This window comes from Lissotriton vulgaris, unplaced genomic scaffold (assembly GCF_964263255.1).
Source record: "Lissotriton vulgaris unplaced genomic scaffold, aLisVul1.2 SCAFFOLD_1127, whole genome shotgun sequence".
NCBI classification, from domain to species: Eukaryota; Metazoa; Chordata; class Amphibia; order Caudata; family Salamandridae; genus Lissotriton; species Lissotriton vulgaris.
The window spans coordinates 252,054-269,746 of NW_028241743.1; the positions used below are offsets into that span (position 1 = coordinate 252,054).

A 17,693-nucleotide genomic window follows, 5' to 3' on the forward strand; every position below is an offset into this window, starting at 1 on the left:
ATTCCATGGACGCTGTGTCACCAAAATGCATGGGGTAGTGAGATGCACACCTTTTAAATCCATGTGACGTCACTGGTTGACTCTTTAGTTGCCCTTAGCAGCTCAGCAGCCTTCTGCTCCTTTTGAAGGGTTAGCGGAAGGAAAAATACGCTGTAATTACACCTAGTAAAAAAAGAGCTTTTGAGTTTTTGTTGACTTTCTGTTCCTACTGTTCTGCCACTACTCCGGAAACCGTGGCCAGCAAGGGCTGTTCCAGGGGTACAAATGGCAAGCCCAGGTAGCAGATGCCACCTTTAATTGAAACTCATGCCTTTCTCTTCACTATCCATAAATGCCTAGAAAATTGCAAATCAACAGGCTTAACTGCAATGAAGCCAAGAAATACCTACATATGCAATGCACTGCTCTAGAAAATGTATTATTCTGTGGAATGTGTCTATCACGTCCTATCCTTGGTTAGTCTTCGAAGCGCTCTGATTAACATCAGGCTGCTGGGTGGTCGTTTGGGGAGTGAACAGCCTGTCGGTTTTGGTTTGTTTAGTGACACATGCTAAATGCAGAAACACCAAAGTGAAGTCTCTGAAACCAACCAACAGCATCTTCTTCTCTGTGTCAATTCGAAGGTTTGTAACACCAGAGACAACTCTCCAGAATCTACATAGCCTTGTTTTTCTAATTTAATTAATTATTGGGGTTTTGGGCCTCTCCTAAATTAGTTTTGTCAGTGGAAGCTACTGAAATTATGATATCGATATTGCCCAGTGTAACCAGGACATCTGGATTCAATGACCCTTCTCCTTTGACTAAATAAAGTGATCTTAGGCGAATCAATTGACTTAACTATACCATCTTTCCTTGACTCCAAAGTAATTCATTTCACTTATACTGCTGCCCCATCAATATTCACAGTATTTGGCATTTATATAGTGCACATAGCAAACGACATTGTTTCTTGGTTCACCCATGGCAGCCTTGTCCGAACATTAGGGATGGTGAGGTTGAATTCTTGAATAAATCCAAGTTTATTTTTTTTAACTTATTTTTTAAATAAAAAAATCACTAAATGCAGTGATTTAATGTATTAACCTGAAAAAAATTAATTCACCCATGTGTCCAGCAACAACCACCAAAGTCCACCGAAGGTCCAGGAGTTGGCAGTGCACAGGAACCATGACCGAGAGCAGCTCTGACTTATGTTTACGATACCTGCTGCAGTGGCTCAGAGCGCATCATTCGAATTCTGCTGCCCTGGAGGCTTCTTCTGACCTCAGGAATCCTATACCCACTCTGGTATTTCAAAGGAAGACAGAAGTTGCAGATACAAGTTCAAGGACCCTAGTCGATGCCGACACACATCTTCCCTGTAGGTAACTAGGGTAGTTGAACAATGATGGAAAGAGCAGACTAGCTTTGGAATTGGAAAAGCATTCATTTATTTAACATTTTCACATTTCTGTTGTAATGTATTGCATTGAATTGGATACGTGGTATGGTCTGCGGTTGCTGGAATTTCTTCTTACAATGAACTTGAGGAGGACAGTAGAGAAGATTCATCTTTCTAGCTGTGTTCACCCATTTTACAAACGTTGGCATTAAAACATCAAAGTCTTTATACATTTAAGAAGGGGGCAGGAACAGGAGATGTTTTAATTTTCCATGCATTAAGCAATACTGCTTTCTACTTACGTTTTCCTTTTCATGTATTTATGGATATTAAAGTGCTAAATAAACAGCTTTGGCATGAATACATTTCTATGTACATGGTTGTAGGGAGTATCCTGGTCTCCTGTGGGGCACCTGATCAAGGACAGAATTACTGACCGTGTTCGTTGAAGCGAAGGCAGTCCTTCATAGAAATGTTGTTGTAGGCAGGCAATTTGTGATCCAGCACACCACCCTAGTACAATTATATTTCGCTTCCATGCTATAAATGTTGCTTGTCTACAGTGGTTCAAATCACACCACTTGCAACACCTTTCCAAGAAATTCCTAGGGTAAGAATCCGCGATCCCTGTAAATTTCTGTTTAGTTTTGACCAATGTTCCTGGGATACGTAACTGTGAAATGAATGGACCGCTTCCTGATCATTTCTCCAATTAATTAGTGGAAGAGAATAGTACTAATAATTTATAATAAAAATACTCGCACATTTTTGTGATTTCAAATCTCACCATGTTTTAAGATTTTTGGAAACCTATTCTAGAGTATGTCCACCACTTTGTTAATTGCTTCCAAAATAAAATACTGTTTAGCAACTTGCTTTCTGCGATGTAGAAACTAAGTTGCCAACCAACAGAAGAGGTAAAAAAAAATACAAACCATATCTTCAGGAAAAAAGCACTATAGGAAGCATTTAAATAGACATCCGCGAGGCGGATGAGAGCAGTGTTACAAGCCAGGAAGGAGGAGTGACTGGGAACTTTGCCAAGAATAAGAACACAGCATAACGCAGCTGGAAGCAAAAATGAAACGGTTCAAATGGAGTAAGAGAAACAAATAAACCTTTTGACACATTACAATTTAACTCCCTTTAAATTAAATATTAAAGGGCTGCTGAAGTGTGAAAGGTTACATTTCATGCTGCAAGAAAGCAATAATATGAAAGTAGCAGATGTTCGTGCTCTGGTAACACAAAAAATAATTGACTAAAAGGTTTTAGAGAGTTTGAGACTTGGAAGTAATCTAAATGTTCCTACGTGTCTTCTGCACAGGAAAAGGAGTTTTAAGGCAGCTGAGGGAAAAGGTACGAGTCATAGAGAAACAGTGCTTTATGCAGTCTTGCTACAGACTGCTTTAGCTGACTGTCACAGAGCATTCAATACTTTATGCTAGCAGTGGACTTTGGATCTGGTCTTTGCTCATGATTGGATGACTTTCTTGTCTAGTTTATTCCCTGCTCCTGATTCCAAGGCTGTTTTCCATATTCTGTGTTTGACCGACCCCTGGACCATTTAAGTTTCACCTTAATTTGTGATTAGATGTGTATCCTTATGCTGCTGATGTTGGGGAACTATTTTCCTTTTTGCAGGTTTCTATAGCATTTCAGCTACAGCACCTACTGAGTGCATGTCCTGCTGCTTCGTCCCGATGTCTCTCCCCTCGCTCGCAATCACCCCCTGCCTCTCCAGTTATCCTCTGTATCTACCCTTCTTCTGCACTGCCTCCGATTCACTCTCACCACCTCTCTTCCCACCCTACATCTGCCTCCCCTCCTACACGCCTGACACCAATGACTGCTGATACCCAATATCCCTCCCTCTCCCCACTCCCCTGTTTGTCTCCTGCTGTCTTTCCTAACAAGTCTCCACCTGGTGCCTGTCACCGCTGCTGCTATTGGCTTTGCTAGAGCGTGTGATCCGTGGTGCAAGCATTGGCAATGCCAGCTGCTGTGGATGGCAGCCATCTTGGAATGTTATTTTGTATTCTTCCAAGATGGTGGTCATGTTGCATCTACATGCAGTGTTTTCTATACTTATACAATTCCAAGATGACATCCATGTTTCATCTAGATGCAACTACTGACTGCCATAGAGTGTACTCTTGCTACTCACCTGAGCTGTTCAAAATCTGGAAACAATGGTCCTATTTGAATTCTATACTTCTCACCAGCTCACATAATCCAATCTGGACATCCTTGTCTTCTCAAATGCACTTACCCATGGCAACTGGCTTCAGTGCTTTACGTCGGCCCAGCACGTTTCCATTTATTCACTTTGTGCCCCACCTGATCTTGCTACACCACACTTAGTGGAATTCTGGGTTGCTGAGACTTCCATGTGCAAGAAGTAAAACTATTGACCTGGCTTGCCTTGTTCTCCTGCGTTCACAAGGGCTGTGAAGATGACCTGATTTTCTTTGTTTTCTCCTCCTACTGCTGATTTCAACGGAATGATTAAGACCAAGTGGGCATAGATGAAGACACTTTCTTCATGTATGAAGGTCCTGGCCGATTGGATTGTATGTGACCAGGGCTTGCTGGAATGCCTGTGTTGGGCTCTCTCTTGAAAGAAAGTGTATTTCTGTTTACTAAGAGCAGCAAAGGATTTAAAATGTACAAACTGGAAGCCAGTAAAGGTTAAAAATAATGTTTTCTTTCTGATCTTTTGTGTATGCTTGTAAGTCCATGGACAATATATATTTTTGGGGAAAAGGTTTACAAAGTTAGTCTTATGGTGATGGGAATTTCCCACCACGCCTGGGCCATTTTGTGGTTTTTAATAGAAAATATCTGTTATCTGCACCCTGATTCCTTATGGGGCCAACACATTCTGACATGCTTAATATCTGTGGGAACTATGAGGTGCTGCAAGAACCAATCTTGCTCATACTCAGTTCCACAGAGCAAGGAAGGACGCAAACTGGACGTCTATGGAAGTAATGTTATGGATGTTGCTGGGGTAATGTTAAGTTGCCATTTCTCTGAAAAACACAACTCACTGGGAAATGAAATTTGCCATGCCTGTCTGTTTCTGGAGTTCTTTACACCAGACAAGAAGTAAACAATCAATGACCTTTTGGAAGGTGAAATAGCATTAATCCACATAATAAAAGTATCAGGAGGAGCCTTAGCAGAAAGTGGAATCTGACAGCTTGGTAAGGGTGCAGGCTTAAAAAGGAAAAGGTAGCATAAGGGTATTAATTGTGAAGGAAAAGATGTGAATGCCTTTTGATGCAGAACTGCCATTTTATCTGAAGCCATATAAAGCCCTGCCAAATACAAGTCTACAAGGAGGTTGCAAGGTCTCTTTTTTTCCTATTACTTTTGGGTAGCTCAATGGCGGTGACTGGCACAGGCAAAGAAAGTTTTTTTCCACCAAGCCTTTAAGAGTTATAATAACCACCCCAACTGTTAACAATGGCAACAAAGTGGGGCACTTAAGGAGGATCTGGAAAAGTATAAACAAATGCCAAGATATGTCTGATTCAAACATATGGCCTCTTCCTTTTTTTATCACCTCGGTAAATGGCTGAATGTCTGATCACTAGCAAAAGTGGCAGAGCATTACCTCATTGAGTTTAAGATATGATTCTAAATCAACAGAATCAACAGTTCATTGCTAAAATTCTCTAAAAGCAGTAATACTGAATGTTTTGCTACATTGAATACTACTACAATCATTTTTTTCACGTCCCAGTTTTGTGTTTAAAAATCTGAAATGTCCCATGGTTAACAACTAACACTTTCAATTCATGGTGCTATTTTCTTTACCTGAAATCTACCACAAAGGTTTTTTTTCAATGTTGTGTATGTCGAGAGTAGCACATCACTTGTGTAGACTTGGGCACCATTGTTTATAATTATTTAGACATTGTTTTTGAGAGGCATCCTCTCAGAGTGCATTTTTCTACAACTAGCAGTCCCAGGTGTTCAGCAAACTATTGGCTTGTCATTAAAGTGGAATAGGTCTTGACTCAGTTCATCCCAGAAGAGCACCTTCCTAGTGGTTGTTTTCAATACAAGTGAAACAGGTATCGACTCTGTGGATCGAAGGATGAATCATTTAATGCGAAGATGCAAGAAATTCAGATGAGAGGGCAGCACTCCTATCATGCTTTACAAGGTCTTGCTTTGAACAGAGTTGTTGTGCTTTTGCCATGATCTTCCATGGCTGGTTTTGGATGTGTTATTTCCAAGAACATCCGGTCTTGCAGTGGAAGGAAGTGTATGAAAAGAGGATGGCTCCTGTTTAGTTATTCCTAAGCATGCAAATGCATCTCTACTGATGGAAAGATGAGGAGCTCTTAGAAAAAGCTTCTCAATCTTCCAAAGTCTCGAAAAACATGCTTGTTTATTGATTTGACATAGGCCCAAAACCAATAGAACCATTTAACCGTATAATGCCCATGCCCTTAAAATGCTACACTGCCTCCCTATCGGACACAGGTGGCAGACCAAAACTGTGCACTTGATCTATAGAGTACTGTATGGCATGCACCTGGGACTCTCTACAAGATCTCCAGTAATAGGTGTCCTCGATGAAGCTGAGATCAAACGATGACGTCCTCCTGCCACCAAGACATGCAGAATCAAAGAATTTGATGGCAGATCATTCCATGTAGAATGTTCTTATATGTGGAACAGCCTGGCTGCTCACATTAGCATGTGACAAAGTTCTCCTGAAATAGTGGTGGGAACTCCAGATCCACCGTTTCCATTAAGCCTTTGCATAAATTTGCAGTATTGCACAGACTCTGTAAGTATCCACCCCATGCACCTCAATCAGGCCAAGTGCTCAAGAAGTTATCCTCCACTCTGATGTTTACCATGGTTGGTCTTTTTAAAGGCTCTACAGTTTGACCTCTGAGGTTCTCCTAGACTATAGTTCAAGGTCCTCTGGAGCTTTGGTCCTTCTCAGCATCTACTACTGAGACTACCATCTACATTTTACCCGAAGGCCTCACGTGTTTTTGCAGCAAGCATAATAAAGTAAAAATATAAATAAAAGAAATTAATTGAAAAAAATCTGCTGGGCAGAATTTTTTCCCAGTAGTCGGTGTCTCATAAAAAAGCCAACACAGATGCATGGCTTGTGGATGGGGACACTTCTATACTAATCCTAACTGACAGCAACCGATGAGAAGAGAAGACACCCATATGAAATATAGGCAAACACAACCACAATGTTTTTGTATACATAAGGCGGGAGATATTGGACTGCACCAACTCTTCAATGAAACTCAAGAGCCATGAAACTGAAATATTCTTTACAGCATTCCTCTGATTGCAAGACGTCCTGGGGAAGTGAGCCTGGCAGATGCCTTGAGCAAGTGCCTGGGAACATGTCGAGTGGAAACTCTAAGAGGTGCAAAAAATGTCTGCCATAAAGGGCAGCTATCCGATAGTTGATCTATGCATTTCCACCAGGAACACACACAACCGCATCATTTGGCAAATTGAACTAGAAGTGTACAGAACAGTTCTCATTGAACCATACTGGGTGCGGCAAATGTGGCACATCAACCTTCTTCAATTCTCAAATTAATGGTGTCACAAACCCAGGACCTATATGTCCTCCGTGCCTTATCTTTTTCATATCATGGTTCCAACTTAATTTTTTTTAAACTAATACATTTCACGTATGACATTCTTAGAGAACCCAAAACGTAAGCAAAAAATACTCTTTGTACTCAAACCATGAAGGAACATCGAAATACTGTCTCAACGGATCCAAGAACTTAAAGCAAAGGGCAGGATTGATGTGCGTAACGCATGTCCAAGCGGAAATTGGTTTGTCACTTTGTGCAATAATGAGTTGAGAAAAGTTTCCAGAGGTACAATCGAACAATATTCTAATAGACACGTGGCAATAATTACATACTTGCATGCAGAAATTGTAACTTCAGAATTTACCAGTAAGTTTACTTCCCCAGAGTTGGCATTTTTCATAGATACACAGTCAACCTGCCCTCCTTGTGAAACAAGTAAAATCATCCTATGGGCACACTTGTGCTTGAAACTTTTAAGGTTGCCAGCAGGCAAACATATACACCCCATTTGCCAAATATTAGAATAAAACAATGAGGTAGATATGACACCGCACTTAAATGACTACTGTTACGTCTGCACTTTGTCTGTACTTTACTTATCCGAAGGGTTGCTAGCCTGTCAACAACGAATCATTCAGTGCTGAAGACCACAGTTGATTAAAAATGTAGTCTCACAGGTCTGTTTTCTCATGTTTGCACTCTGTAGCAGATATGTTATCAATCTCCTTTTCTCACACCAATAATGAGTTTTTATGGCATAGACAATTAAAACATCATCTGGGAAAGGAAAGATCAGATAGAATTAGTGGATTGGAAAGTGAAGAATTTCTTGAAAGTTTAAGCACCGGTCATTCACTTCACAAATATTTTCATTGAGGGAATATAAAATATGTGCATGTGTCATACAGTACAACAGAACAATGGCTCCTTTAAGGCAATTGTCCTATTTTCCATATCACATGTGCTGACTCTGTTGCTTCCTACTTTGGAGATGTGTAATATTTTGTTTTACTTTGAAATGCATATTAATCACACAAGGTTTTAGATCTTGATTTCAAATCAGTTTTACGACTGCTTCAATTCACAGCTTAAATAGTCCGTTTAAGTGTTCAAAGTTCACTGATATCATTTAATTAAAGGTTTTTACAAAATGCTCACAAGTAGGAATAATGTAGAACATGGCGTGTGAGGATGCGATCTGAACACAGAAAACTGAACAACCCTCACTGGAAGAGAAGGAGAGACTAGTGGCATTTTTCTTTGTTGGTGTCCCTAGCAGCTCTCCCTTCTCATTGCTTCTCCTTTGGTACTCACACATCCTGCAGCCCACATTTATGTACGCAGGGCAGAGGAGGGGATACTGCAGGTTGTGGTCATGTAGCTGTTGCCATGAATTACATTTTCTCAGAAAAAGAGCTGTACTTTGTTTTGAGGTTTTAAGAATTTCTTAAATAATTGCAATTTTAAATGAAACAAATTAATCAATATATGTATCAATATCGAAAACCATATGTACGAACGTGAAAGGTGAGTCAAGAAAAGTACAGACTCTTCTGAGCTTAAGTTTGAAGGGATTGAGCCCCATATAGATGATGTTCAACAACACCCTCTTTAATGTCCTTTTCTTAATTCCTTTTCCTTTAGTTATTGACTGCGAAATTTGCACAATAAACAAAGATGTAAACAATATGTATGCTTTTACCGTGTAGGTTGACTGGTTTTGGGATACACCACTGTTTTGCCAGAAGTATGATGGATCCGGAAATGAAAATCATGACCATTTTGCACAACTTCTATGCGGACTACTATACCATGGCAGGCATTGCGTTGGCATCATGCGTGGCTATGTGCCCTGTCGTGGGGTTCATGGGCCGAAGAGGTGGACTGTTGCTGTTTATGATCCTGACTGCCCTGGCATCCCTTCTGCAGCTCGGCCTACTTAACTGTAAGTAACAAAGGTCCTTGTGCGGAGGGACACAGCTCTCTTCAGCATAGTAGGTGCTGCGGGGCAAAAGCAATGCAGTGATTTCAGAGTCCCTCGTTTATTCTTTTTCTATCCTACCAGGGATCAGAATCATTTTCCTTCTTGTATTAGGGCCCATGACGTCCTTGCTTTGCTGCTTCTGGTAATTAAAGAGTTGTTTCCATCTGAGCTTTGTTAGCAAACACTTTAGTAAGGTGGAAAACGCATATTACCCTCTGGGACAGTAATTAGTTTGTTTAAAGAATTGGGAAAAATGTTTTAAGGAAGTCTTCACAGCTCAAACCACATATTGTGCCTTTCTTCCACGTCATACCTCTAGAGGAAACCTGGGCAGTGTTGATGAATCATTTAAACTGGGTGTTCATAATTTGGTACTAGAAGTTCAGACTGTTTTTCAGTGCGTTTACTGTATTTAGGAATAACGGGAATAATGACAAAATTAACTTACTCTGTTGAAAATCTGCAAGAATTACTTTACAAACAAGTCTATGCCACCCCACCTCCCACCCATGCTTTTGTGTAGCCCACAAATGTTATACTTGATTTCAAACTCTCTACCATTGGTATAAAATTAATGATTTCTGCCCAAAATTTTTTTTAGATGGCAGCCTATTCCAATAGAGGAGACATGGCACTTTATCTGAGCTGAGTAAAATATAAAAAATCCAATATAATTTTGGGTGTTGAGTACATTGTAGCCAAACATGTACACACAAAGTACCCCACGATTTTCTTCTTGTGTCCACTTCATAAGAATTGCCTGTTTCATCCTGCTGACCTTGAAAAGTATGTCCAGAATGTGTTGAGGACCAAAGACTACACCATACATCCTAAAGCCCACCCATGTCATACTGCATGTACTTATTTCAGTTCGGTTTCTTGTTTTCCTAAGACCAAGTAGGACGCCGTGTACCTTGCCTCCTCACTAGTTCTCATTCTCCATTTCCCTACAGCATAAAAGAGGAACTAGAGATGAAATCCATGAGGCTTTGTTACACTGTTCAGTTGAGTTTTACTTTTTCTGCTTTTGTGAACTAGGTTTTTTTTTTTTTTTTGCTCTATTGCAATTTCTCATTGCCTTCCCAACCATCAGAAATCCAGCAGGAGTGCTGGTTTCAGGGGTGCATGCTTTGCTTAAGTGCTAAGTCTCTATGGCTCCATTTCACAAGGTGGTAAAAATCTCAGCTTATTTGCAGTTGACATTATTTCACACATTGGTCCTCACTGGCCTTCTCATGTTGTTGTAGCAGTAGAAATGTGTTATGTTTACACTCTCCCAGAGACCAAATCAATGTAAAGAGCTAGGCTCACAGCTCTAAAATATATATCCTTGCTCAGTGGTCCCAGTTGTGAACTAGTTACAACAAAAAGGGCTTTTCCATCCTCCAAAGTCAGTGTGTATTTGAATACGAGTCTGTCCCCTTTGCAGAAAGGTTCCACTGGGGATCCAATAACTGACTGTGAAGGATGGCAACCAGATGACAGTCAACAAACACGGCTGGCAACCCGGAACAAGCACCTACTTTAGTGAAAACAATGGTGACAATTGCCCTCCCACTTGATTCTTCCAACTCAGACACACACAAGTGTAAACTGTATGGTGGACCTACTTCTCCAACTACCTTGCGGCCATAAACGAAAATAATGAATCTGCCAGAAGTTAACTCCTGCTGCATTATGACACCACTGTAGTATGAAAAATATTTATGACTCTAGCAAATACTAATGAGCTCGTCAATAATGGGATTATGCAACCTGCCCTTTCCTGCACTTCATTAATCAGGTGAATTCAGACTAAACTAGAAGCAAATCATACTTCACTAAGCCTACCTTAAGGCTAATGGGTGTGGATAGGTTTTACATTGCATGGGCTAGGCAACACTATGGTGGGGAAGGCCTGGACTAGAAGCATCGGGTCCATATAAAAAAAAGCCTCGCACGCTTTCAGACTTCTTCAGTTGATGAGTATATGGCAGGTCCCCCAATACAATCGAATTAGGCAGGTATCGTTTGAACTATCCACCATGTGTACCATGCCCATGGAAGCTGTGTCCAACACCGGCCTTGTGCAGATCAAAAAGTAATCCCTCTAGAGGGCAGGCTTTACTTATCCGAGCCCCCGGATTGGAACGATGTATCAACCTCACACTTATGACCTGAGTAATCATATGGGTCACCTGCTCTCAGACACAGACCAGCAGCCAACAAGTGAGAGATCACTAAGATGTGAAGCCATCCCACACCCACGTGGGTGATCAGGTACAGGTTCAATACACCATACCAATGACAAGTGGCCGTTTTGAACAAGTTGCTGATAGTTCAGCTGCTTTTGAGAGGGGCTGGCCGTAAGAATAATAGTTAAGGCCACAAGAGAAGACACTTGACTGCCGAGGAATGTGTTGTGGTTCAAAAACATCAATGCTTGAACAACCCAGCCGCAGGGGCGTAACAAAGGCCCACGCAGCCCCCGCAGTGCGGGGGGGGCCCCAGTCTTACCCATACTGGAGGGGCCCCCCTCAGCCCCTACTGGTGTTAGTGTGAGGGGCATCTTCAGCACATCGCGCAGGGGGGCCCTCTGTCGAAGTTGCCTCATGGCGATTATTTTTCACATCTCAACCACTGTGTAGTAGGCAGGCATGTCATATGTCAAGAAATACATTCATATCCTTCGTTTTAGCTAAAACTTCTATGTTGGCAATGGCAAGCCTGAAACGAGACGCTAATGCACTTTCTCACTACTGGCCGACGGAATAGTTGTTCTTTAATCTGGTAAATTTGCGTACACTTCCTGTGCTTATTTCTGGAATTGCGATTTGGAAATTCTTAAGTAAGACAATTTTCCTTTCTGAAATGAACACAAAAAAAAAGAGGTTGCAATAGAGGGAGATACACCAACAGTCTCTTGCATACAGCGGTGGTGCGCAGATCACATGCAGTTAGTTACCTGCTACCAGCTCTCGAGTGAGTGAACAGATGATCCTAAGGGTAGGCACCTGTCCCTGAGCTTGACAACCTACTCTGGATAATAGCACAGTCCTCATCAGAGACAGGTGCACCTGCAAGCTATTTGTGGTTAGGAACCCTCAAGTTCTTTTCGATTTAAAGATGCAGTGGCACCTGGTGGGCCGGGGCTGCAGCAGGACACCAGTGGCGGCAGGCATCTACCAGGAGGAGGTGGAGCGGGCACGCGCAGAGAAAATATTATATAAAAATAAAACATATCTGACGTGACATCCTCACTCTGTACCTCATCTTTACTGGAACCGAATGCTGGCACTCCCTTGCCCAATCCTGATGCTGATCACATGCAGCATGTCAGCAGCGCCAGGATAGGTGGGAGCGGCCTCACTCGGCGCTCCTCAGCATTTCAAAGGATTTGGCTTCCCCATGAATGCTCCCCTGGCATGATGTCATGCTGTAACTCAGGGCTTTAAGTGGTCCGGGTCTCACCGGGTCTGAGCACCAGCAGTTTTTTAAAGGGGGCCTCGAAACAGGTCCCTACCGGGCTCTATTTTGTGCTCTAGCACAGGCGGTCCATTTTTTTCCGGACTGAAGTGACAACAGACACATCAATTTTCACTGCTCACACTGCTCCCTTCTCACTAGTGGAGAGGTTATGGCACAACGCCATGCCCAGCGAGCATTGTAGTGAAAGGGAAATCCTTTAAAGAGAGTCATTTTCTCTCTATATTTCCCTTCTCTTTTTGAAATTCAGGAGCAGCAACATTGTTGTGGTGTCACCACTGCTTTAATTGGAAGCTTTTTCAATATTATATACAACGAGTCATAGTTTCTGCTTATTTATCTTGAGCAACTAACAAACATTGACAATGGCAATTGTCCTGACTTGTTGTAGGTATGATGTTACTTGTTATATCATATATCTGGATGCAATGAAAGAGACAGAAAAATAAAAGTCGGGCGACACACTATGCTAAGAACAGATTTTTAGCATGCATGTTTTTAAGCCATGCCCTTAATTACATTACCCACACCCCATTGAAAGACCCCCCCCCCCCAATGTTTTCATTCCACTTAAAGCCCTGCCGTAACTTCTCCACTAGTGAGAAGTGAGCAGTGTGAGCACGCACACATAGATGTGCCTGCTGTCACTGCAGCCCGCCTGCGCCAGGGTACAAAACAGAGCCCGACAGCGACCCATTTTGAGGCTTACTTTAAAAAAACAGCTGGGTGCTCAGCACCGGCGAGACCCGGCCCACTAAAAGCCCTGAATGTACCTGTCAGAGCACCAAGTGAAGTTTTAGCCCATGTGTGTTCAGAGTGACAGCTGGGCCGTTTGAATGGAGTGTGAAAGGGGGGCCTCTGTGAATGTATTTCAGACCTTGTGAATGCAGGGTGTACCTCTGTGAGTGCTGGTTGAGACGTGAGCTGATGTTCATGCAGGGTGAGTGACATGCCTATGTGCGAGAGTAGTCTGTGTGGATTAAGGGGGAAGAGGCGTACCTATGTTAGTGCATGGGGAAAGGTGAGTGTGTGACAGTGCATGGTGAGAGGTGAGCATATGTGAGTGCATGGTGAGATCTGAGCTCTTGTAAATGCACGGGCACAACAGAGAATGCAGGGGGATATTCGAGCTCTTGTAAATGCACGATGAAAGATAAACCTTGGTGAGTGCATGGGGGAGGATGTTCCCATGTGAGTGCACAAGGAGGGGTGTGCCTCCGAGTGAGTAGTGGTCTACCCATGTGAGTGCAGGGTGAGAGGGGTGCCTATGTGAGCAGAGTGAGTCCCGTCAGTGTGTGTGTGCAGGGTGAGTGGTGTGCTCACGTGAGTGCAAAGTGGGAGGTGTGCTCGCCTAAGTAGAGGGTGAGTCACGAGTTCAGGGGGGAGTATGTGACTGTGTAAATGCAGGGTGAGAGCCATGTCTGTCTGAATGCATGGGAAGAGGAACGGCTGGGTGAATGCAGAGTGCGAGACATCCCTGTGTATAACGGAGTAGCCAGAACATTAGAATATCCGTCCACTTCGAACAAAAGCTCTGATGGCACCAAGCAAGCGCAGCAAGTGAGTCTGTTCATTCATCCTTTCTCCCTCCCATCCACCTTCTGCTATCAATCATTTCACCTTTACATTCTGTCATCCATTCATTATTTCATCCAACTTTCAATCGTTCACCATTCCATCCATTGGTCATTTTATCCATCCCTCCTCCAAGATTTTCATTTACTCTACCATCTATTCGCCCTTCCTCAGATTTCCATCCATCCATCCTCTAAAACTTCCCTTTACTCTGTCATCCTTTCAGCCACCCATGTCTCTATCCTCACACTTACTTATCCTCTCATAAAACATATGTATTTGTAAAGCACACGTACAAGCAGAAGGGTATCTTGGCATTGAATAACTGATGTTTATTGTTACCCACTCAATGGAATTCATTGTATCGACCCCAGAAGGATGAAAGTCTTAGTGGACCTGCTGGGAGTTGAATCTGTGACTATGAGGGCAAACACAGTTTGACCTCACAGTTGACGGATTAGTCCACTGAGCTACCAGACCCACTCTTTCACCTATCCTCTCACCAGAAACAAAACAATAGCCCTCGCACACCCAGTAGTGCGGTGGGGCTCAACCTACAGAGGGCCCACTCCACCACTGCGTATGAGTGGCTGGCCCCTGGCCCGAGAGCTCCTGAATGGGTTCACAGCGTGGGGGGAGCCTCCATGTACTTTGCAGGGGGGCCCCCTCAAGTTTTGTTACGCCACTGCCCAGCCGTCTGACATCACTGTCTTAGTGTCACTAGATGACACTGTCAATATGGAGATGTTAACAGGCTCGCCAAAACTTGACAACCAAGCTGATCTTGTGATGTTTCCCCAGGATGCATTTAAGTCAGACCATTGCCTCTCGGCTAATGAAAGAGCCCTTAACTCACTGAAGCACAGTGCAGAGCTGAATACAGGTACTCTGTGTACCATCTGGTACCACACACATGGTTTCCACAGTGGATCTAACAGTCTCTTAGACAATGTCATTATATCATAGTTGCACCACAAACAATGGGGAACCGTCGGGTAGTAGGGCAAGATAGCTAGGATGGGTGCTTTAAACAGTGGGAGCTGCTTATGATGATTCGGCTGCTGAGAGAGGTGGCCATTCTGCCCTACTTGGGTGTGCAAAAGGGCAGGCTGGCTGGTGCTAACCGGTGCAAACCCTACTGAGAGCTGGGTGTGCTATAGTAGTGAATCGGTAGGGGATCTGACATGTCAGGAGGAGAATGGGGCCAATCAGGCTTCTGGTCTTACTAGGGCTGGGGGGGGGGGGGGTGGACAGGTGACTAGTAGCACAAACATTAAGCCAGCCAGGAACGGAGCATCTGCAAAAATCAAAAAAATCCCAGCTAATCCCATTCTGCCCTTTAGTAAATTGTGTGTGTATGAGGGAATTTGCAATATCCCACTTACATGTCACTGAGAGCAGAGCTGCATATTTTGCCATCCACCCCACCTCTACTTGTACCCACGCAAACCACTGACAAGGGACACTGCCTTCTGCTCCTATGGGGCCTGATAAACTACAATGTGTAAACATTGTTAGTGATCCACTGCACTGTGTGTCTGGGGCAGAGAGAGTAAGGTGGATGATGAGATAGCAAAAATGCAAACATGTTTGCAATACTCTGAAGCCTGTTAAAACAAATTTCCTCACCACACTGCTGAGCTTCCTTGCCAGCAGGGGTGGCAGTAAGATTGGTGGGGTGTGAGCTTCAGATTTTCTCACAATAACGCTGGCATACAACGTTAAAATACATTATAGACAAGCCAGGCGCATGAGAGGAGCTTAAGGGGCAGTGGAAAGGGAGAAGAATACGGATTGGTGGGGACACTAAGTGAGAGAACATGCAATCGTTTGTAAAATAATCAACATTTTTGAAGTTTCAAAACATTGAGGGAGAGTGTGTGTGCGTTTTTGTCTGTGTGAATGTAAAGCTTCCTGGTGAAATCCGACTGACAGCTCTCTATGCCCGACTGAAAGCACCTGTACCCAACTATTCACCAGAAAATACATTATTAGAGGGATGCAACACCCTAAACCCCCTCCCTGAAGCTTCACCCCTGCCTGTCAGCCCAGAGCTCAGACTGCAGTGCCCATGCCTTTCTTTGAATGCCTGTATGTGAGAGTGCTGGCTGCGTTACCTCTGGCAAGGCGTGAGTATATGCTGGCAGCCAATTAATAGTTTCTGCATGAACTGGTGCAGACTCTTGTTTGGAGAAACAAACCAGCGGCGTTAACAGTGCAGACAGGAGTTGAAGGGTTGCAGCGTCTACTTGGAAGCCAATTGTCCTTGCCCGTGGTAGCCAACGCTGCAGCTCAGCCCGCGCGCCACTGACATATCTGTTCGCGCGCTGCTGTTCCCCATAAATAGCCCCCTGTTGAATCTGAGCTCCCACTCCCAGCGCAGCGGCCATTATTATTCCTCGCCACTCGTTCCCGCCTAATTAGCATTCTTCAGAGCACTGGCGCCCAAATAAAGGTCATATTTTACCAGGACTAGTGGATAATCTCGCTTGAGAGTACAGGACTTTTCTTTAGATAAAGGTTAAGTGCCCGTAAATTATCATTTATTCACGTTTAATGTGATTAGTCCTGAATTAATGTCAATTATTTTCTTCTTTTTTTTTCTCCTCCATATTTGAATCATTCTGGACTCAGTGATTGGGAAATACAGCCAACGCCCGGAATCAGGTACTTTTTTTTTATATCTATGCATGGTGTTTTACCTTAAGTGTGCTTAAAGATTATACAGTGTTTTCAATTCAAACGTGGCTGTAAAACCACGGCGTATTAAAAGTACCTACAGGAAACGGGTAATATTAAGAAATTCTCTTCGTGAATTTACTGTGTGAACATCACTCTTAAATTTCCTAGAATAAATGTTGCTTTTTAGCCATCCAGACTGAGGTGGTTACCGAGAAAGGCGAAAGAGTTCCAGATAAGGCCAGATTTTGGATTTGCTTCGCTTCATCCCTCTATGCTAACATTACTAGTGTAAGAGTCCCAGGTAGATCTCCTTTTGAACTCTGTGGACCCCCACTGAATTATTACTGGAAATCTGGGACCCCCACTGAATCATTATTGGTATTTGGGGACCCCCACTGAGTCATTTCTGGAAGCTCAGTTCCCCGGCAAAGCATTTAAGATGATTTGAACCCAAGTGCTTAGATTGGGGGGGTGAATTTTAGATTTCCCAACAATCACGCTGCAGTATCTTTTAAAGATACTTTGTATGAGCAGTGGATATGTGCATTTAAACTACTTAGAAACACAATATTTTTCAAACTAGCCAACATTTTCTAAGACCTTTAAAACCGAGACAAGAAAGACAGTTGTTTGTCTCTGTGTGTGTCTGTGAAAATCCCAGGAAAAAACAAACAAACACTGCATCATGACCGACTAAAAGCACTTGTACACAACTATTTACTGCTGGATACATCATTTTTAGAGGGTGTAACACCCCAAACACCCACCCTGAAGCTACGCCCCTGTCTGAACAATACACAGAGACCACTCATCGTCCATACTGTATGCTGAATTATACAATTGTACTGCTCCTATAAATCAATCTGAGGATACAACGTTAATATTTTTAACTTCCAATTTCAAATTCCTATACAATTGCAGAATGGTTTTAAAATGTTCACATATTATTTATATACCTTTTATCAATCTGTTAAAATTATTTTTCTAAGCAATCACGTGC

General features: G+C 42.9%; 1 protein-coding gene across 1 annotated transcript in view; it reads left to right on the forward strand.

The window, feature by feature from the left end:
- The window catches only part of LOC147669894 (solute carrier family 22 member 23-like), a 214,641-nt gene that overhangs the window by 156,260 nt on the left and 40,688 nt on the right, over window positions 1-17,693 (forward strand). Inside the window, exons 4-5 of the mRNA XM_086948163.1 lie at window positions 8,697-8,932; window positions 16,646-16,678. Coding sequence (XP_086804289.1) covers window positions 8,697-8,932; window positions 16,646-16,678 — 269 coding nt within the window. The remainder of the gene's footprint in view (window positions 1-8,696; window positions 8,933-16,645; window positions 16,679-17,693) is intronic.